Source organism: Schistocerca serialis, chromosome 10 (assembly GCF_023864345.2).
Source record: "Schistocerca serialis cubense isolate TAMUIC-IGC-003099 chromosome 10, iqSchSeri2.2, whole genome shotgun sequence".
Lineage (NCBI taxonomy): Eukaryota > Metazoa > Arthropoda > Insecta > Orthoptera > Acrididae > Schistocerca > Schistocerca serialis.
Genome location: NC_064647.1, coordinates 83,817,379 through 83,840,870, shown reverse-complemented (window position 1 = coordinate 83,840,870; position 23,492 = coordinate 83,817,379). Strand labels below are relative to the sequence as shown.

At 38.0% G+C, this 23,492-nt stretch overlaps 1 protein-coding gene across 2 annotated transcripts in view; it reads right to left on the bottom strand.

The window, feature by feature from the left end:
• LOC126424751 (breast cancer metastasis-suppressor 1-like protein-A) overlaps positions 1-22,909 on the bottom strand; it is an 81,582-nt gene extending 58,673 nt beyond the window's left edge. For both annotated transcript variants that reach the window (XM_050087473.1, XM_050087474.1), the window contains exons 1-3: positions 22,773-22,909; positions 305-448; positions 40-130 (exon numbers count right to left, since the gene is read on the bottom strand). In XM_050087473.1, coding sequence (XP_049943430.1) covers positions 40-130; positions 305-448; positions 22,773-22,791 — 254 coding nt within the window. In that variant the 5' untranslated portion in view covers positions 22,792-22,909. The remainder of the gene's footprint in view (positions 1-39; positions 131-304; positions 449-22,772) is intronic.
• Positions 22,910-23,492: the final 583 nt, after the last annotated feature.

The window sequence follows — 23,492 nt, the reverse complement described above, 5'->3', positions numbered from 1 at the left end:
GCAGATTTAAATTTTCTAGAGTAATATGAATTTACTGACTGTTCACGAAGGAGACTAAACTGCCTCTCAAGATCTACTAAGTTTTCCATGCATTCAGTTCGTCTTCTTTCACACTCTTCTTCATCCATTTCTGTAAAACACAAGAAAGTAACAAAAATTCATCAGTATTGTCCTCTAACTGAACAATGTCAAGCATAGATTAAACAAAAGTTAATGCGTATGACAGCTGGTGCTACCTGTAACCACACAAATCACATCTTACACTACCTAATGTGAAATATGCCACAAAATACATTCCCCTTACCTGAACTGTCATCCGTGTCAGTGGCCGCATCACTCGTCTCGCTGGTGGAGCTAGACTTGTCCGTCTCTCCGGACTCGTGTTCCATCTCTTCTCCATCACTGTCCTCCCGATCTTCTTTAATAATCTTTGCACTTTTATCCTGACCTGTAAAATGTGAAGGCATTAGTGTAATAAGGTTACATAAAAATGAATATATATCTGTGTGTGTGTGTGTGTGTGTGTGTGTGTGTGTGTGTGTGTGTGTGTGTGTGTGTGCGCGCGCCTTCTGAGAAAGAAATTAAACAGTTATTGATAATATAATGTAAATGGATAGATAAAAGATCTTAACACCAAGTGGCAGCAGGGGAACACACACATGAAAGGGTTTAACTTTTACGAGCTTTCAGAGCCACTTCTGGCAGAAGAGTTGAAGGGGAAGGAAGAGGGGTGAAGGAAAAGGACTGGAAAGGTATACTATCAGACATGATTAACACCATACACATTTATGAGCTTCTTTTCATCTTTAATGTGAAAAAAATAAACTACAAAAAATTGTAACCTTTAGCAAACTTCAAAATTATGTTTTGAAAATACGAATACTCACAGAACATTAACTGTCTTAACAAATGATGAAATGGAAAGACAGCTAACTGTCAGCTATGACATTAATGCCTGAAATTTTTAAACTATCAAAATATTTCTACATAAAGATGAGAGATTCTGAAATTCCTATGATTCTTTATACATTATTTCCTCTAAAACCCTTGGCATCTTGAATATTTTAAAAATTGCATGGTACTTTATTTGGTCATTGTACTGAAGGAAGGTACAGTCACTGAAGGCAAAATTTGTAGTGAAAAATTTTAGAAGTTTTTATTTTAGACCAAAAAATCATGGACACTTAAAAATTTCGATTGATTGGTGATGTGGAGTAAATGAAATGCAAAACTGGTATAGCACAGTCAAAGTAACTAATTTACCGCCTTATAAGTGAGTGAGAAAACAATTGTTCATTTTGTTCAAGCAGTTTATAAAAAAAACACATACAGAAAATAGTTTTGTACAGAGGAACCTCGCACAATTCATTCCAGAATCTTACTCATACTGAAAAGCACTCATTAAGCAAAACAATTTGTTTTATATAAATTAATGTAAAATATGATAATGCATTCCATGCAGAAATACAGTATTATGTACTTCTTTATCCACAATACATAACTAATACTTTTTTTTATTAGGAAGCTATCCATAGTCATTTGTTTCTGCTGACACTTCAACACTTGGCGGAAATGCGACACAGGATTGTCTTCAAATAAAATGGTGATGTGCATAGCCACTGCTTTATTGGGGTGGTGATTTTCAATGTATGGTGGAAATGATTCACATGTTTTCAGCATTTGCTGTTGCTGCCACTTTCTCCTCCTCCTCCTCCTCCTCCGAAGAACCCCTCTCGACAATTTCCTGTTGTGAAACAAACCGCAACTCCATAAGCTCTTTGGTGGTTATTTCTCGGCTGAGATATTCCAAAAAGTCATTGATATCACTGTTATCCACTTTTAGTCCCATGCTTTTGGCCAAAGACACTATATCGTTGACTACAGGCTCCACAGGTACTGGCTCACATGCCTCAGAGTCACATTCATCAACACCCTCTGGCCAAAGCTTCTTCCAAGCAGAAGTGAGAATTCTCTTGGTAACCCCTTCCCACATCTTTCCTATCATCTTGACACAGGCAACGATGTTGAAGTGATATTTCCAAACTCTCTGAAAGTGAGACTGTTAGCTTCAGTCAACAGAAAGCAATGCTTGAAGAGTGTTTTAGTGTAGAGCTTCTTAAAGTTAGAACTAATCTGCTGGTCCACAAGCTGGAGTAATGGAGTGGAGTTGGGTGTTGGGAGGCAGAACTTGGATGTTGATGAATTGAAATTCTTCAAGAAGGTGGTCTTGTTGGTCTGGAGAATGGGCAGGAGTGTTGTCCATAACAAGCAAGACATGGAGTGGCAGATTCACCACAACAGATATTTTTCATTAAAGGACCAAACACATCATTGATCCAATCACAAAAAAGATCACGTCACCCAAGTCTTGTTTGTTGGACCTCCAAACAACATTTAACCTGATCTTCTGGACTTTACACTACTCGAAGGCTCATGGAATTTCCGAATGGTAAACAAGCGATGGATTAACTTTCAAATCACCGCTTGTACTGGCACAGAATAGCAGTGTGAGACGGTCTTTCATTGGCTTGTGACCGGGCAATGCATTCTCCTCTACTGTTATAAAGGTATCGCCACAATTAAAAACTTATTACGACAGATAATCCTCAGAATCTACGAGCATCCTTAAGTTCCTGATGATGTTCTCTGTTGCCTTTGTGTCAGAGCTGGCTGCTTTGCTGTGCCTCACAACACTGTGGATGCTGGTTCTTCTCTTAATCTTCTTGAACCACCCACGGCTTCCCCTAAACACTTCTTCCACCACTGATGATCCTGGCATCATCTTAACGAGATAGGCGAACATCATTCTCACCTTATCACAAATGATATTTTCGTTAATAACGTTGCCTTGCAATCGCTTTTCATTTATTGATATAAGGAGCAACCTTTCGACATTTTCTAGAATACAAGGCAGTTGTTTAGCTACTCTTGTGCCTTGCTATAGACAATAATGACGACTTACGATATGTGAAGATCATGTCTGTATATGTGAGTGTAAAACTATTATTTAGTTTTTATTTTTAACCTAGTATATATAGCCTCCTCCCCCCATGAACCATGGACCTTGCCGTTAGTGAGGAGGCTTGCGTGCCTCAGCGATACAGGTAGCCGTACTGTAGGTGCAACCACAATGGAGGGGTATCTGTTGAGAGTCCAGACAAACATGTGGTTCCTGAATAGGGGCAGCAGCCTTTTCAGTAGTTGCAGGGGCAACAGTCTGGATGATTGACTGATCTGGCCTTGTAACACTAACCAAAACGGCCTTGCAGTGCTGGTACTGTGAATGGCTGAAAGCAAGGGGAAACTACAGCTGTAATTTTTCCCGAGGGCATGCAGCTTTACTGTATGGTTAAATGATGATGGCGTCCTCTTGGGTAAAATATTCCGGAAGTAAAATAGTCCCCCATTTGGATCTCTGGGCATGGGACTACTCAGAAGGACGTTGTTATCAGGAGAAAGAAAACTGGCGTTCTACGTATTGGAGCGTGGAATGTCACATCCCTTAATCGGGCAGGTAGATTAGAAAATTTAAAAAGGGAAATAAGATAGGTTAAAGTTAGATATAGTGGGAATTAATGAAGTTCGGTGGCAGGAGGAACAAGACTTCTGGTCAGGTGAATATAGCGTTATAAACACAAAATCAAATAAGGGTAATGCAGGAGTAGGCTTAATAATGAATAAAAAAATAGGAGTGCGAGTAAGCTACTACAAACAGCATAGTGAACGCTTTATTGTGACCAAGATAGACACGAAGCCCACGCCTACAACAGTAGTACAAGTTTATATGCCAACTAGCTCTGCAGATGACAAAGAGACTGATGAAATCTATGATGAGATAAAAGAAAATATTCAGAGAGTGAAGGGAGACGAAAATTTAATAGTCACGGGTGACTGCAATTCGATAGTAGGAAAAGGAAGGGAAGGAAACGTAGTACGTGAATATGGAATGGGGGTAAGAAATGAAAGAGGAAGCCGCCTGGTAGAATTTTGCACAGAGCGTAACTTAATCATAGCTAACACTTGCTTCAAGAATCATGAAAGAAGGTTGTATACATGGAACAGGCCAGGAGATACTGAAGGCTTCAGATAGATTATATAATGGTAAGACAGATTTAGGAACCAGGTTTTAAATTGTAAGATATTTCCAGGGGTAGATGTGGACTCTGACCACAATCTATTGGTTATGAACTGTAGATTAGAAGAAACTGCAAAAAGGTGGGAATTTAAGGAGATGGGACCTGGATAAACTGACAAAACCAGAGGTTGTACAGAGTTTCAGGGAGAGCATAAGGGAACAATTCACAGGAATGGGGGAAAGAAATACAGTAGAAAAAGAATGGGTAGCTTTGAGGGAGGAAATAGTGAAGGCAGCAGAGGATCAAGTTGGTAAAAAGATGAGCGCTAGTAGAAATCCTTGGGTAACAGTTTTTCCATTTGTCTGTAAAGAATTCGCGTTAGTATTTATTAAACTGATAGTTCGGTAATTTTCACACCTGTCAACACCTGCTTTCCTTGGGATTGGAATTATTATATAATTCTTGAAGTGTGAGGGTATTTCGCCTGTCTCATACATCTTGCTCACCAGATGGTAGAGTTTTGTCAGGGCTGGCTCTCCCAAGGCTGTCAGTAGTTCTAATGGAATGTTGTCTATTCCCGGGGCCTTGTTTCAACTTAGGTCTTTCAGTGCTCTGTCAAGCTCTTCACGCAGTATCCTATCTCCCATTTCATCTTCATCTACATCCTCTTCCATTTCCATAATATTGTCTTCAAGTACATCGCCCTTGTATAGACCCTCTATATACTCCTTCCACCTTTCTGCTTTCTCTTCTTTGCTTAGAACTGGGTTTCCATCTGAGCTCTTGATATTCAAACAAGTGATCCTCTTTTCTCTAAAGGTATCTATAATTTTCCTGTAGGCAGTACCTATCTTACCCCTAGTGAGATATGCCTCTACATCCTTACATTTGTCCTCTAGCCATCCCTGCTTAGCCATTTTGCACTTCCTGTCGAACTCATTTCTGAGACATTTGTATTCCTTTGGAGACGTTTGTATTCCTTTCTGCCTGCTTCATTTACTGCATATATTTCTTCTGTTACCCGAGGGTTTCTACTAGCCCTCGTCTTTTTACCTACTTGATGCTCTGCTGCCTTCACTACTTCATCCCTCAGAGCTACCCATTCTTCTTCTACTGTATTTCTTTCCCCCATTCGTGTCAGTTGTTCCCTTATGCTCTCCCTGAAACTCTGTACAACCTCTGGTTCTGTCAGTTTATCCAGGTCCCATCTCCTTAAATTCCCACCTTTTTGCAATTTCTTCAGTTTTAATCTACAGTTCATAACCTAATAGATTGTGGTCAGAGTCCATATCTGCCCCTGGAAATATCTTACAATTTTAAACCTGGTTCCTAAATCTCTGTCTTACCATTATATAATCTATCTGATACCTTCTAGTATCTCCAGGATTCTTCCATGTATACAACCTTCTTTTATGATTCTTGAACCAAGTATTAGCTATGATTAAGTTATGCTCTGTGCAAAATTCTACCAGATGGCTTCCTCTTTCATTTATTCACCTACTATGTTTCCTTCTCTCCCTTTTCCTACTCTCGAATTCCAGTCACCCATGACTATTAAATTTTCGTCTCCCTTCACTACCTGAATTATTTCTTTTATCTCATCATACATTTCATCAATTTCTTCATCATCTGCAGAGCTAGCTGGCATATAAACTTGTACTACTGTAGTATGCGTGGGCTTCACACCTATCTTGGCCACAATAATGCGTTCACTATGCTGTTTGTAGTAGCTTACCCGCATTCCTATTTTTTTTATTCATTATTAAACCTACTCTTGCATTACCTCTATTCGATTTTGTATTTATAACCCTGTATTCACCAGACCAAAAGTCTTGTTCCTCCTGCCACCGAACTTCACTAATTCCCACTATATCTAACTTTAAACTATCCATTTCCCTTTTTAAATTTTCTAACCTACCTGCCCGATTAAGGGATCTGACATTCCACGCTCCGATCTGTAGAATGCCAGTTTTCTTTCTCCACTCTCCTTAGTACATACTGTTTTCTTCTTGTGCTTCTAGTCTAGCCGTATTTTTTAAGGGGGACTATATTAGGGGATACAACAGAAATGCTAACATTCAATGCATCAACAACTTCACACCCATGAATATAAACCTCTGCACTGACTTCTTTAGTTTCACAGTCCAGTGAGGGCGGATTGTTCAGATGGATTATCACTATATTTCTTGTTGCAGCGAGTATAGTAATTCCTCCACAAAGGATGTGATGGTAACATTGTTACTTGAGGAGCAAGATATTTCTCTAATACCTCTGACAGATTTCCAACAATTGTGGAGTATTTTTTACTTTTCTCAAACAGCACCTTCTTTTGTCTTCTTTTCATCATCCACACACTTCACTCTTTCACAACTGTAGCTATCTGCCATTGTTTCTAAAAAAAGTTCAAACCAGGCACAAAACTATATGCAGAATGATTCATATGCAAGTTCTCACTTGTCTGTTATAAAAAGAAGGGAGCTAGAGACAGTGTTGCCAACATGCAGAATGTTGAAAAATTTCAATCACTCTAAACAGAAAAATATTGCCCACTTTGATTGCAGTAACTACAAACACATCAAGCAAACAACATATTGTGCAGTTTTTGTAAGTTTTGTGATGGTGGTTTTCAATAAAAATAATTTGTAAAAACACATAAAAATGCAATTCTTTAAATTTTTAGCAATAAATATTTATATAATACAGATGGCTGGAGCAGAAAAGATATTGTTTATAACTATATCAGTTGTATTTAGTAATATAACAAAGAAGTAGCGTTCTGTGACTTTATTTTTTTAAACAGCATTTGTTTTTGTATTTTCTTCTTAACTTTGTAAGTTATGTGTGTGTGAGAGAGAGAGAACTAAATTTGAACATATAAGGAGGAAGCTCCAAAGCAAAACACCTGCCAGGCCTGTCCAGTACTTTTGGTTTATTGATTATACTTTTTTGGTATTTTACTATTTTAGGAGTTATTTATAAAATACAAATTTTCAATAAACTGTACCATTTACAAAAGCCAAGATAAAATGACAATATTTTACTTCTTAAGGTAGGGCAGAGAGAGTACTATTGTAAACAGTTCAGTGATAGGATTGTTCTTATCAGAATCGACAGCTAACAAACACCGTCAATGATAGTTCAGGTATACCTGCTAACATTGCAAGCTGAAGGTTAAGAGACAGAGAAAGTATAGGAGGTTTTTAAAGGGGTAATACAGTAGGTAAAGGGAGATGAAAATCTAATAATTATGGGGGACTGGAATGCAGCTGTAGGAGGAGGAGGAGGAGGAGGAGGAGGAGGAGGAGGAGGAGAAGAAAATGTTATAGGAGAATATGGGCTTGGGACAAGGAAGAAGAGAGGAGAAAGACTGAGTTCTGTAAGAAATTTCAGCTAGTAATAACAACTACTCTGTTCAAGAACCACAAGAGGAGGAGGTATACTTGGAAAAGGTTAGGTGATGCAGGAAGATTTCTGTTAGATTACATTCATGGTCAGACAAAGATTCTGAGAGCAGAAACTGGATTGCAAGGCGTATCCAGGAGCAGATATAGACTCAGAACGCAATGTAATAGTGATGAAGAATAGGCTGAAGTTTAAGAGATTAGTCAGGAAGAATCAATATGGAAAGAAGTGGGATACGGAAGTATGAAGGAATCATGAGATACGCTTGAAGGTCTCTGAGACTATAGATACAGCAATAAGGAATAGCTCAGTAGTTGAGAAGGGTTGGACATCTCTGAAAAGGGCAATCACAGAAGTTGGAAAGGAAAAGATAGGTACAAAAAAGTTAACTGTGAAGAAACCACGGGTCACAGTACAAATACTTCAGTTATGCATGAAAGAAGGAAGTATAAAAATGTTCAGGGAAATACAAAAATACAAGTTGCTGAGAAATGACATAAACAGGAAGTATAGGGAAGTTAAGAAGAAATGGCTGCATGAAGAATGTGAAGAAATTGATAAAGAAATTACTATTGGAAGCACTGACACAGCATATAAGAAAGTCAAAACAACCTTCAGTGAAATTAAAAGCAAGAGTGCTAACATTAAGATTGCAACAGGGACTCCACTATTAAATGCAGAGGAGAGAGCAGATGGGGGTTAAAAGTACATTGTCTGATGCGATAGGTGAAGAAACAGGTGTCGATTTAGAAGAGATAGGTGTTTCAGTATTAGAATCAGAAATTTTATGAGAGCTTTCGGGAACTTAGGATCAAATAAGGCAGAAAGGACAGCTAACATTCCCTCACAATTTCTAAAATCATTGCGGGAAGTGTCAACAAAATGACTATTCACGTCGATTTGTATAAGATACGAGTCTGACGACGTATCCTCTGACTTTTGGAAAAATATCATCCACACAATTCTGAAGACTGCAAGAGATGACAATGCAAGCATTATCGCACAATAAGCTTAACAGCTCGTGCATCCAAGTTGCTGACACGAATACTATATAGAAGAATGAAATAAAACGGAGTATGTGTTAGATGATGATCGGTTTGGTTTTAGGAAAGGTAAAGATACCACAGAGGCAAGTTTGATGTTGCAGTTGATAATGGAAGTAAGACTAAAGAAAAATCAATACAAGTTCACTGGAATTGTCGACCTGGAAAAAGCGTTCAACAATGTAAATTTGTGCAAAATGTTCAGAATTCTGAGAAAAATAGTGGTAAGCTATAGGGAGACTCTGGTAATATACAATACATATAAGAGCCAAGAGGGAATAAAAAGAGTGGACGACCATGAACGAAGTGCTCGGATTAAAAAGGGTGTAAGACAGGGGTGTAGTCTTTCGCCCCTAGTGTTCTATCTTTACATCAAAGAAGCAATGATGGAAATAAAAAGAAAGGTTCAGGAGTGGAATTAAAATTCAATGTGAAAGGATATTGATGATATGAGTCACTGACAACATTGCTATCCTGAGTGGAAATGAAGAAGAATTACATGATCTGCTGAACGGAATGAAGTACAGAACATGATTGAGAGTATCAAAGAAAGAAAAAAGTAATAGGCCTCTATTTTAGGAGAAAAATTCTGATAATGTACATTTGGAGCACAGCATTGTATGGTAGTGAAATATGGACTGTGGGAAAACTGGAGCAAAAGAAACTTGAAGCATCTGAAATGTGGTTCTACAGTTGAATGTTGAAAACTAGGTGGACTGATACAGGAAAGAATCAGGAGATTCTGCACAGAACTGGAGAGGAAAGGAATATATGGAAACACTGACAAGGGAAAGGGACAGGATGATAGAACATCTGTTAAGACATCAGGGAACGACTTCCATGGTGCTAGAGGGACTTGTAGAGGGCAAAAACTGTAGAGGAAGACAGAGATTGGAACACGTCCAGCAAATAATTGAAGATGTAGGTGTGTGATCTGAGGTGAAATTTCTCTGCAGTAACTATTCACTAGATAATTTATTTTCTGTGTGTTGTTATATTTTAGACGTATGCGTATCATATTTTCTAGTGCAGAGATTAGGAAGCAGTCAAGCATTTGCCTAAATGTGTATGGAACAAGCGATTGGAAAAAAGCACAGGTGACAACTGTATATGAGCAGGATAAAAGAACAGGCTTACAAAATTACAGCAATAGCCTTAAAAAACATCACTTTGTTGCAGAATTCTAGAACATATTCTGAGTCAGAATACAATAAATTTTCTAGAGGGTGGAAAGCTTATGCACACAAATCAGCACTGTTTTAGAAAGTATCACTCGTACGATACTAAGTCTGCCCTTTTCTCACATGATATATTGTGAACTATGGTTGAATGGCATCAGGCAGATTCCATAATACTAGATTTCTGAAGAGCATCTGACATGATATCCCATTGCAGACTGTAAATGAAGACATGAGCATATGGAATAGGTTCCCAGATATGTGAGAGGCATGAAGACTTCTTAAATAACAGGATACAGTACATTGTCCTCAACGGTGAGTGTTCATCACAGTCAATGGTATAAGTGCAACAGAACTGCTATTATTTTCTATATACATAAACAATCTGATGAACAAGGTGGGCAGAAATCTGTGGTTGTTTGCTGATGATGCTGTGGTCTGCAGGAAGGTGTAAAAGATGAGTGGCTGTAGTATGATATGAGATAACCCAGACAAAATTTGTAGTTGATGCGATGAATGTCAGGTAACTCTAAACACAGAAAAATGTAAGTTAATACAGATGAGTAAGAAAATCAAACCTGTAATGTTTGGATACGGCATTAAAAGTATTCTGCTTCACACAGTCATATCGTTTAAATATTTAGGCATAACATTGCAAAGCGATATGAAATGTAATGAGCACGTGAAAACTGTGGCAGGGAAGGTGAATGGTAGACTTTAGTTTATGGGAGAATTTTAGGAAAGTGCCATTCATCTGCAAAGGAGACTGCATACAGAACACTAGTATGACCAGTTCTTGAGTACTGCTCGACTCTTTGGGACCTGTACCAGGTTGGACTGAAGGAAAACAAGTAGTACAATGAAGCTTTCAGAGTTCTCCAGCTCATTTCCTCCTTTTACTTCCTCTTCATCTTTGCCCCCCTACTTTGCCTTCTCCTGTAAGAAAACTTGGTGCTTATGTGAATTACTACCAGGGAAAGTTACTTTCAGGCTAAGGCACTTCTAGTACAGGGCAGTATGTGTTATATCTACCAACTTCAAATTGTAACAGAAAAACTGTGTATGCAAGTCATAATTTAATAGAGTTATGACATATAAGTATGTCAATTTGCAATTACTACAGTACATAACACTTGCTGGCAAGACTTCAATAAACTTTAAAAATAACTTCCTTAAGAATATTACCCCATTTGCCTGGGTGCACTATTGAAGGCATTGTGGGAAGGCGTCCATAACACACCCTAATACTTCCTGTGGAATGGTGATTATTTCACAGGGCTTTTCATGTAAACATTGCAGATTATCCTTGGACCAATACCAGAAGTTTTACATATTAACATACTGAGTTGTGAAACACTTTGCTCCACTGGACACCATAAGCTGTTTGGAAAAACAGTAGTTCTCAATTAATCACTGAACGACTGTCAGTGCAGTTGGTGAGTCTGTTTTGCTTATCAGTGTCTCGACTCTTGAACCACCTGCAGTTAATACGGATAAAACTTCAAGTCACAAAGTTTGCAGCTCAACAAATGTTGTGACAGTTTAACATTTGTGCATGTTGTTGTGCTCGGTGCCCTGGACTGTGCTCGAGTGACGTATGTACTCGTCCAGATTCTCACACATTCCAACACTTCTTCCTCGGCCTGGTGACTGCCAGATCAAAATAAAACCAGTGGCTCTCCACTGTTGCAGTCATACGAGAAAACTGTGCTTCTAAGGTATAGCCAAATGGTGATTACTGTTGTTTCATCACAACGTCTGCTGAGCCTCCACGACAGAACCAGCTGGACAAAGGTTTCCACTGCCACAATTAGTGTCGGTGCAGAACACCACTCCATGGCAACCCAACTGCCTGATCCCCTACTACCTAGTGGTGTATGCATTCGCAGCATTAAATGTGAATCTGGTCAGAGTTACCAACAGCAACTGGTAAATACAATACAAGGCTTTAGTGGTGGCATCAAAGGGGGTCACATGTGAATTATATAGTGCCAGTCCATTAAAGACAAGTGTACCACCAGGAGCACCCTGGAGAAGTGTGACAGAACCAATTTTGTCTATACTACTATATAAAGACATGCCGCCGTTTAATGTTATTACCTAGTTTTGAAAAGATCTTGACCAATTTACTTCAAATTTTTACATGATACACTAATTATATTCAGAACTGACATAGGTATATGTTTTTTTTAAACAGAAATGTAGAGGTTTTCTGTTAAAACTGACTTTCAGAAAGAAAAACCTGTGCTGTGAAAATGTGTGGTTTCGTTTTCTTTCTTGCAGTCAGTTTCACATATGTATTCTTTCTCCTTATATATAACATCAAACAAAATTGTAAACACAACAATGTGCTGTTTTGTTTTCTTTCTTGCCGTCGGCCTTCCAGAAAACAAGAAAGATGTACTTATGGCCTATCAACTCAATTTAGAATACTACTACAGAACATGAATTTTCTGAAATTCCGTAATCCTACCAATTGAAAGATTAAAACTATTCAAAATACGTAACTGTCACTATCGTCATAGATACAGCAGCTGTTGAGGTGTCTGTCATAGCCCATATACCAACGATCCCAGCTGATTCATTTTAAGTGAGTTCATTTCCCAATGATGTTGCAACAACTAACAAGCTCAAGGTCAGAGAGACAGGTAAGAGGGCAGAGGGTGAGGAAGTGCATAGACAGGGGGAAGAGATGATGCATGGAGAGAAGGAGGGGGGGGGGGGGAGGAGGAGATGAACAAAGAGGGGGGGGGGGGGGGGGGGGAGCTCAATGGCAATTGAATTTCTTATGGACAAAGTGTCACATGCCTGACATGCATAAGCACCTGTAATAGTCTATAACAAGTAGCAGAAATAAAGTCATTACCACGCAATCATAATGAAAAGTTACAGCTACCATGAAGAATATTACACAGCAAATTTTAACAAAACTTCAGAAGATTTTCTCAAATTACCAAAATGATTTTTTCCTATGTCTTTCCTGTGTCACATGGAATCAATGACTAGTGTAGGGACTGGCAGTTGACCCTGAATGTAAATATTTGTATTTTACTATACATAAATAGGTGGTGATATCCACCAGGTCTACTGCCCAACTACATTATTGGCATGGGGGATTTTTTTAAAAAACTCTGGAAATAGAAAGAGCCATAAAATAACTATGGTAACAGCCTGACACCTCCCAAAGTGAAATGACCACACAAAATTAGGTACAGCAAAAGCAGATGCCAAGCTGAGATTAATTGCTACAATGAGGTTTCAATTTAAGGGAACTGGTAACCATTCAATATGAAGTAAAGAAGTAAACTTAATGTTATCCTCGATACCATCACAGAAAACGTGTTTTATTGTGTTAACGGTAGCTCCCATCACTGACCATGAACAGACCGATTGAAAGCAGCATCAGAAAGGCACCACGTAATGGTTTGTCTGACTACTTGGCATCCATCTAATGCTACTTTCAATCATTCTGATGATGCCCAATGGTGGCTGACACAGGTTAATTATATAAAATATTTCCTGTGATTGTGTCAAAGAAAATATTAAGTGTTCAAAAAAATTAAAAAGTGAATCATTATCTGCATGACAGAAATCATGAAAACTTAAGAAGCTTTGGTGAGGAAAGAGATCTCTTGGGAACACATGCAAGAAACAGGTTAGCGGGCAATGAAAAGACATGCAGGGGCAGACAGTTTCTAGTTAACCATACTCTGCAAATCACAATGCCAGACAAAAGGAACTTCTCTTTGTAACAGTAATTTGGCTTTTTGCTGCATTTCAGTTTTTTTTATTTACACATCTGACATGTAAAAGTTAAACTTACCATTGCTCCTGCTGTTGAACAGCTGTAATGTACCTTTTACTTTGCAAATATATTATAGCAACTAATACAGTTGGGATAACCACTAATAACAAAGTAGAATTTTATTTTTGAATACAAAATAAATTACTTTACTTCTATTATGCATGTGAAAGAGAAAATATATGGAAACCTATCATTCTGGTAATCTGAGAAAATCTTGTGAAGTTTCGTTACAAATTAGATGTAATAATAAGTTTATTGGTAGCCATAACTTTTCATTACAAATACATGGTAATCAAACTTTACTTCTGTATTTCTAGTACTTGTTATATACCACTATACATGCTAGTGGTCATTAGGCCTGTGACACTTTGTCCATAAGAAATTTTATTGCCCTAGAGCTTAAAAAAATGATTGAAATATACCACAAGAACACTATAAAGCAGGAGTAAAAGCTTATTTATTCTAAAAATTTAGTAGGCAACCACATGATGATAACCACACATCCCCAAAAAGATGAAGTGAGGTTCACAATTACTCTATAAGGCTACATTCATAAACGAACTTTAAATATCAAACAAGGCAACAGTGTACTTCAAGCACCTTCATTAACAGATATTAAATATCAAACAAACCAACAGTATACTTACACCAACTACCTAAAAATACATACTGTATCCAGAAATCTCAACAGCAAAACTCACTTAATCCTTCCTGTCCAGAATTGGTTCAAGCAAAACACACACCATGCCATTATCATCAGTCAGAACACATTCATCCTTGTTGTCTGGCCACACAAAGGTGGCACAGTTAATTTTTACAAAATATGTCTCCTCAGTCTCGTCATACGTATCTGGCATAACAACTGAATATCATGTAGCTCTGTATTAGACTTAGGATTGATACAGTAATTGCTAATATCACAGACATAAAAAACCTGAATCACATCACAGGTATCACATACAATGTTATCAGATCTCTCCCTCCTTGATGTTTCTCCAACTACTACGCATCCCCCCTTTTTTTTCTGGTGACAATTTGCAGTAGATTTGCTGTATTGTCATTGGTTGATACTGACAGTGCTATCTTAGTTCTCCAGACTACTCTTTCCAATGTCTGACGAGAACTTTTATGAGCATCTGTGTCTTGTTAGTTCTTTTTAAGTTTTTCTTAATTTTGCTGACAATGTTGCACTCGTTTTCCTCTTTTGGTGATACCCTCTGCCTCTCTCCTACTGCTTCACTTGACAATGTTCTTCCTCTTCGCATGGCAGCTGTTTTCTCCAATTTTTCCAGCTTCCTTTCACAGGTGTATGAGACTACATTTAGCCAATATTTTGAAGTAAGGACAGGCTTGTCACATGTCTAACAAAATGAAACTTACAGAATGCTACACCTCATATTTCAGAAACAAAAATAGTTAGATGAGAATTGATTGTTCAAGCAGACTCACTCAATGATGAAATTAGAGCATAGAAGTTCCCAGTCTTATATTGTTAGACATTTGAGTAACACTGCAAGTCCATACAGAGTATTGGCAGCCATTTTGAATAATTTGGGCAATGTTGTCAGATATGGTTCATGGATGCTAAGTGCAATTGTCAATGGTGCAAACTTTGGAAAATACTTTCCTCCTGCTCTAGGAAGAAAAAAAAATTAATGTCACATGCAACAAAAACATTACAATTTTCCTGTTTACTGTTATACAGTCTTGATACATGAATATCTGGTGGTTGTTATACTTGGAAACTACATATAATTACCTTTCATTTCATATGCCACTTTCACTAGTTTCTTGAAAAATGAAATACACATATCTTCAAAATATTGTGAAATGCCCCAAATTTTCCATTCCAATTACTTATGGAGCATGGAAGAATGACTGCGTAAATGCCTAATGTACACTGTAATTAGTCTAATGCTAACTTCTTGATCCCTACAAGAGGGGGTTGTAGTGTAATCCTATATTCATCATTAAAAAGTTGGTTCTTCACACTTACTAAGTTTGCTTTCATGGGATAGTTTGCATCTATCTCCAAACTTTTTCCATTTTAATTCTTTCACCATCTATGTAAGGCTTTCCCATGTCTCAAACAAACCCATGTGCATTCATACTGCTCTTCTTTGTGTGTATTCATTATGCCCTGTTAGTCTTATTTGGTATGGGTATCACACACTTGAGCATTATTCACAGATGGATCGCAAGAGAGTCTGGTACGTAATCTTCTTTGCAGACGGATTTCACTTCCCTAGTGTTCTATCAATGAAAGAAAAGTCTGCAACCTGATTTACCTACAACTGCACCTATGTGACCGTTCCATTCCACATGTTGTAAATTGTTACACCCATTTCAACTGTGACTCGTTGATATTCTAGTCACCTGATCCTACATTTTTTTTCCTCCATTTTACGAACAAAATTTTATATTTCTGAACATTTACAGCACGTTGTTAATCTTTCCACCACTTTGAAATCTTATTAAGATCTGACTGAACTATTGCTGTGCTACCAATCACACATTTTATGTTATTGAGCAATGCTCAAAAATTTTTGTTGCTGGATATTAAATGCTTTCTGAGACACTGGCAGCTTTAATAATGGGTAATAAAGGTCACTTTTCCCTCTTGAGTTGTAGGTATGCACATCACTGTTGTTCTCAAACTGTGATAGATTATATGAGAAATGTCATTAGCCAATATACGTATTGTAATGATGCAGTTAAAAAACCTAAATCCTTGAAGAACAGCAGTATTATGAAAAGGATAATTGTTACTAATAATACAAAGGAGACACTGAGTCACAGACACGCACAATGAAAATACTGTTATGCATTTAAACTTTTGGCCAAAAGGCGTTCTTCTGAAATACTCACACACTTTCACACAAACACAACATTGTTGTTGTTGTTGTGGTCTTCAGTCCTGAGACTGGTTTGATGCAGCTCTCCATGCTACTCTATCCTGTGCAAGCTTTTTCATCTCCCAGTACCTACTGCAACCTACATCCTTCTGAATCTGCTTAGTGTATTCATCTCTTGGTCTCCCTCTACGATTTTTACCCTCCACGCTGCCCTCCAATACTAAATTGGTGATCCCTTGATGCCTCAGAACATGTCCTACCAACCAATCCCTTCTTCTGGTCAAGTTGTGCCACAAACTTCTCTTCTCCCCAATCCTATTCAATACTTCCTCATTAGTTATGTGATCTACCCATCTAATCTTCAGCATTCTTCTGTAGCACCACATTTCGAAAGTTTCTATTCTCTTCTTGTCCAAACTATTTATCGTCCATGTTTCACTTCCATACATGGCTACACTCCATACGAATACTTTCAGAAATGACTTCCTGACACTTAAATCAATACTGGATGTTAACAAATTTCTCTTCTTCAGAAACGCTTTCCTTGCCATTGCCAGCCTACATTTTATATCCTCTCTACTTCGACCATAATCAGTTATTTTGCTCCCCAAATAGCAAAACTCCTTTACTACTTTAAGTGCCTCATTTCCTAATCTAATTCCCTCAGCATCACCCGACTTAATTAGACTACATTCCATTATCCTTGTTTTGCTTTTATTGATGTTCATCTTATATCCTCCTTTCAAGACACTGTCCATTCCATTCAACTGCTCTTCCAAGTCCTTTGCTGTCTCTGACAGAATTACAATTTCATCGGCGAACCTCAAAGTTTTTATTTCTTCTCCATGAATTTTAATACCTACTCCGAATTTTTCTTTTGTTTCCTTTACTGCTTGCTCAATATACAGATTGAACAACATCGGGGAGAGGCTACAACCCTGTCTTACTCCCTTCCCAATCACTGCTTCCCTTTCATGTCCCTCGACTCTTATAACTGCCATCTGGTTTCTGTACAAATTGTAAATAGCCTTTCGCTCCCTGTATTTTACCCCTGCCACCTTTAGAATTTGAAAGAGAGTATTCCAGTCAACATTGTCAAAAGCTTTCTCTAAGTCTACAAATGCTAGAAACGTAGGTTTGCCTTTCCTTAATCTTTCTTCTAAGATAAGTCGTAAGGTCAGTATTGCCTCATGTGTTCCAGTGTTTCTACGGAATCCAAACTGATCTTCCCCGAGGTTGGCTTCTACTAGTTTTTCCATTCGTCTGTAAAGAATTTGTGTTAGTATTTTGCAGCTGTGACTTATTAAGCTGATAGTTCGGTAATTTTCACATCTGTCAACACCTGCTTTCTTTGGGATTGGAATTATTATATTCTTCTTGAAGTCTGAGGGTATTTCGCCTGTTTCATACATCTTGCTCACCAGATGGTAGAGTTTTGTCAGGACTGGCTCTCCCACGGCCGTCAGTAGTTCCAATGGAATATTGTCTACTCGGGGGGGCCTTGTTTCGACTCAGGTCTTTCAGTGCTCTGTCAAACTCTTCACTCAGTATCATATCTCCCATTTCATCTTCATCTACATTCTCTTCCATTTCCATAATATTGTCCTCAAGTACATCGCCCTTGTATAAACCCTCTATATACTCCTTCCACCTTTCTGCTTTCCCTTCTTTGCTTAGAACTGGGTTTCCATCTGAGCTCTTGATATTCATACAAGTCGTTCTCTTATCTCCAAAGGTCTCTTTAATTTTCCTATAGGCGGTATCTATCTTACCCCTAGTGAGATAGGCCTCTACATCCTTACATTTGTCCTCTAGCCATCCCTGCTTAGCCATTTTGCACTTCCTGTCGATCTCATTTTTGAGACGTTTGTATTCCTTTTTACCTGTTTCACTTACTGCATTTTTATATTTTCTCCTTTTATCAAGTAAATTCAATATTTCTTCTGTTACCCAAGGATTTCTACTAGCCCTCGTCTTTTTACCTACTTGATCCTCTGCTGCCTTCACTACTTCATCCCTCAATGCTACCCATTCTTCTTCTACTGTATTTATTTCCCCCATCCCTGTCAATTGCTCCCTTATGCTCTCCCTGAATCTCTGTACAACCTCTGGTTCTTTTAGTTTATCCAGGTCCCATCTCCTTAAATTCCCACCTTTTTGCAGTTTCTTCAGTTTTAATCTACAGGTCATAACCAATAGATTGTGGTCAGAGTCCACATCTGCCCCTGGAAATGTCTTACAATTTAAAACCTGGTTCCTAAATCTCTGTCTTACCATTATATAATCTATCTGATACCTTTTAGTATCTCCAGGGTTCTTCCATGTATACAACCTTCTTTCATGATTCTTAAACCAAGTGTTAGTTATGATTATGTTGTGCTCTGTGCAAAATTCGACCAGGCGGCTTCCTCTTTCACTTCTGTCCCCCAATCCATATTCACCTACTATGTTTCCTTCTCTCCCATTTCCTACACTCGAATTCCAGTCACCCATGACTATTAAATTTTCGTCTCCCTTCACAATCTGAATAATTTCTTTTATTTCATCATACATTTCTTCAATTTCTTCGTCATCTGCAGAGCTAGTTGGCATATAAACTTGTACTACTGTAGTAGGCGTGGGCTTCGTATCTATCTTGGCCACAATAATGCGTTCACTATGCTGTTTGTAGTAGCTTACCCGCATGCCTATTTTCCTATTCATTATTAAACCTACTCCTGCATTACCCCTATTTGATTTTGTGTTTATAACCCTGTGGTCACCTGACAGAAGTCTTGTTCCTCCTGCCACCGAACTTCACTAATTCCCACTATATCTAACTTCAACCTATCCATTTCCCTTTTTAAATTTTCTAACCTACCTGCCCTATTAAGGGATCTGACATTCCACGCTCCGATCCGTAGAACGCCAGTTTTCTTTTTCCTGATAACGACATCCTCTTGAGTAGTCCCCGCCCGGAGATCCGAATGGGGGACTATTTTACCTCCGGAATATTTTACCCAAGAGGACGCCATCATCATGTAATCATACAGTAAAGCTGCATGCCCTCGGGAAAAATTATGGCTGTAGTTTCCCCTTGCTTTCAGCCGTTCGCAGTACCAGCACAGCAAGGCCGTTTTGGTTATTGTTACACAACATGCCATTTGGAATTTTCAGCTCAGCCACAGAGGCCAGAGGCAGTGGTCACATTTGTGCGAGTTCTGCTTGTTGAATGTGTTCTTTACTTTGGATGAAAGCATTTCGGCTGAAAGCTTAAATGTAAAAATTAACAAACATTTTGCTCACAGTTCAGATCTCGTCCTAAATGACCAGACACAACTCAACACTTCCCCTCTCCTAAACTTCTTATAATCATCTTTGTTGTTCAATACTTCCCACTCTCTCTCTTCCTACATATTCCCATTTTCCTGTAGTCATTAAGTTGTTTTATTTGTTGCAGTTGTCTTTGTATTCCACATATGCTGTAGTTTCAATAGTTAAGGGTTTGCTTTTAGCTTGTAATTGTATTACTGTCCATGTTTAACTCCCCTTGTGTCTCATCAAATACTGTTCATATTTTACTTTGCCCATTTATTTAACGTAAACTGGTATACAGCCACAGCTTTGATTATAATGTTAATGTTAAAACGCAGTACCACCACACTCTCAAACTGTAGGTTCCCTCAAACACCTCAATTTTCCTGCATTTACTAATTCCTGTTTATCTTATTGATATTGTTTAAGTTCCTCGTGTATTCTGTATTTACATTGACAACTGTCTCTTCTTTTTTAATTGGTTGTGTATCACTCTCCATGTTTCATACCCCTTGACACAGCCTCGTCTAGTACTAATTTTATCTTATTTCATTAGTTTTGTTTATTAATAGAAACTGTTATGTAGGCATGCTATTCCTATTTTGTGCTAAAGGTTTTCCTGTCAACTCCATTGTTATTTATGTACTGTTCAGATTTTACTATTTTATTGCAAAGATGTTACTCACTGTATGTTTCTACTTCACTCTAGATGTGTTACTTCTCTTCCAATGTTGTCTGCTAACATTTAACTTCTTTGGTGATAATACTCAGTAAATGTCTGAAGATGGCCTTGTAAGCCGAAAACCGGTTAGCAATAAAAATAATATTGTAGAACAAAAGCAAACTGGTGCTTTTCATTTATTATTATAATGTTGTTCTACCAAGAACTGACGGAAGATTCTGTTAAATGTAAAACAGTCTTTTTATTGTGGCTGTCTGTGATGCAATGTTTCCTCTATATGATAAGTAGCTATCTATTCTTTTCATAATACGGATGTTATTCTCTGCTAGTCTCTTCAGTGTTTAGCTCCTTGAAGAGGCAGCTACATGACAACTGCAGGTGAACACCACATATTAATCTTACTGTTCACTTTTGTGCAATCAAAACTTTCTTGCTCCATGGTGAGTTACCCCAGAAAATTACTTCATAAGAAATTACTGAGTGGAAATACATAAACAAAGTTAAAAATATCAATTATATGAAGAGCTGAAAATAATGTCTTGAGGAGCTCGCTAATATGTTTTTTCCAGTTCCAGTTTTCATCAACAGTACACTCAAAACTTTCGAGCCTTCTACCCTATTCACCAACTCCTACTTGATGTCCCAATATGACCATACTTTCAACAATAGCAATATGTGTGGTATTGAGTCAAATGCTTTTTGGATGTCAAGAAATACTGTAGCTAACTGCATTAACCCATGTCCTTCAGAATGTCATCTGAAAAACTACAAGCTGGCTTCCACATGATCAATGTTTCCAGATTAAATGCAGGCTGTCATGGAGGATGTCATTCTGTTTGAGATAGCTCACTGCACTTGAACTTATGTTGGCATATGAGGGATTGGCACAGGAGAGAAACTGTAGGGGCAGTTGTGGATGCATGTCGATGGAAAGAAAAAAAAAGGTATGGAACGTCAGAATTTAATGTCCCGTCAACAGTGTGGTCATTAGAGATGGGTCATGAAAAGATTAGCACAGAACACCAGGAAAAGAAGAACAGCATTAGGCCAATAGGTAGAAAAAAAAAAGCTTTTGAAAATGCAGACTGGAGCAACATCTAAAATTATATTCAATATGTGAATTGAGTAGTAAATAAAAAGAAACCAAAGAAAACAATTTGAAAGAGAATTAAAGTACAGGGAGAAGAAATAAAAATTTTGATTGTTTGCCAGTGACACTGGACTTCTGTCGGACTTAGGAAAGAACTTGCAAGAGCAGTTGACAGAATGGCTAGTGTAATGATAACAGATTACAAGATGAACATTAACAAAAGTAAAACAAGAGTAACTGAATATACACAAAACTAAACCAAGTGATGCTGGAGGAATTAAACAATGAAATGAGACCCTAACTTATGATGGCAGAAATAAAGAGGATATAAAATGTAGACTTACAGCGGCAATACATACGTTCCTGAGAAAGAAAAATTGGCCAGCTGTGAAAATAAGTTTTCGTTATAAAATCTTTCATTAAAGTACCTATCCAGAGAGCAGTCTTTATTTGGAAGTGAAATGTATGCAATAAACATTACAAACAAAAAGAGAGTAGTAGGTTTTGTAATTTGGCGCCCGGAAGACTGCTGAAGTTAGATAAGGGGATGGAGTAACTGATGAAATGGTCAGAGAAGAAATTTGTGACACAGCCTGCCTAGAAGATAGCACTGGCTGATAGTACACACCCATAGGCATCAAGCACTCGCCAGTCTGGCAATGGAGGTACATGGTGGGAGAATGGGATTTGTAGAAAGAAGATCAAAGTGTCCCCCCTCATCATAATCATTCACTAATATGGCCTACTTTGTCTACCTCAAACCGTAGCACCTACACACAAATGTTCCCACATATATTACTAGGCCTACAATAACTGTGTGCTTACTTTCTGTTTCCGTACCGAAAGCTCTAACCTTTAGTGGAGACATAAATAGAGGAGCCGGTAGTTCCATAGCATGATATACGGCCACCAATAACAGCTTGAGCTGAAATGTCATATGTAATGTCTAACATCATTTCGTTAAATGTATTCAAGCACGAATACATACAACGACATAAGTTCTGCTACGGTTAAATTTAACTTTGCCTTACCACATTCATATTTGACGTTACAGGGGGTGCGTTTATCTAACAGAGACTCAGTTTATGGCACAGATTCCTCTCCAAAACAAGAAAGTTCGCAAGGTAATATAACTGTTGGTTATAGCCATAGAGACAGTTGTGGCCAAATATTTCGCAGCGGACGTAATGTAGTGTTAAAAGCAGCTGGCTGCACCCTTTCCGTTCGCATTAATACACACAGAACAGCACGACAATAGACGCTCGTGTGGTCTGAATTCCTACGAACGACAACATAACGTATGCAACGTTCGTGAAAGTAAAGTCGAAATGTTACTGTTTTACTTACCCTGTACCACGCGTTTCATTGTTCTCGTCTTCTTCTTTTACAGTTAAGTGCATGAGAAAACTTCACGCATCACTTTCTAATATTAGTAAACATACGCCGTCAAACAAAACACTATCAACTGTCGCTGTCCTTCTACATCAAAGTTGATCGCAGAGAGTAGCATAATGTCTTTGGAGTAGTCATGTCGATAGATGATATCGAACTACACTCTAGCATGTCGAACCACAGTCTAACATAATGTTAGACTGTGTGCCGAACTAAAACCCCGTTGACATGGGTCTCTCAAAACCGGATTTCGTAAACCGATTTCCCAATACCGCTACAGGATGATCATATAAACATTTCAAAGTCGATTCTGGAAATCCACTTCTAGTTACCGGTTTTCCAATTCCGTAATCGATATTCGCTGCTATGTAAACGCAACAGGTTTTGAATCGTGGTTGGGCTGTCAGATTTGGTCTTATTTTTAAAAAATCTCGGTTAATATGGACAAAGTTGTTTCTTATATGATGAAGGATAAGTTGAAATATTAGACCAAAGCTGTTTACACATCGTCTAACTGAAGAGAAATAGCGACTATGCTGACTAAATCAGAAACTGTAGCAGCTGGTTTTAAGACGCTATATTTAAATGGGCTAGCAAATCAGCTTCAGACGTTAACATGTTAACACGACAACGAAAAACGATTTCCGGAAATCAGTTTTCCTCTTTTGTAAGACG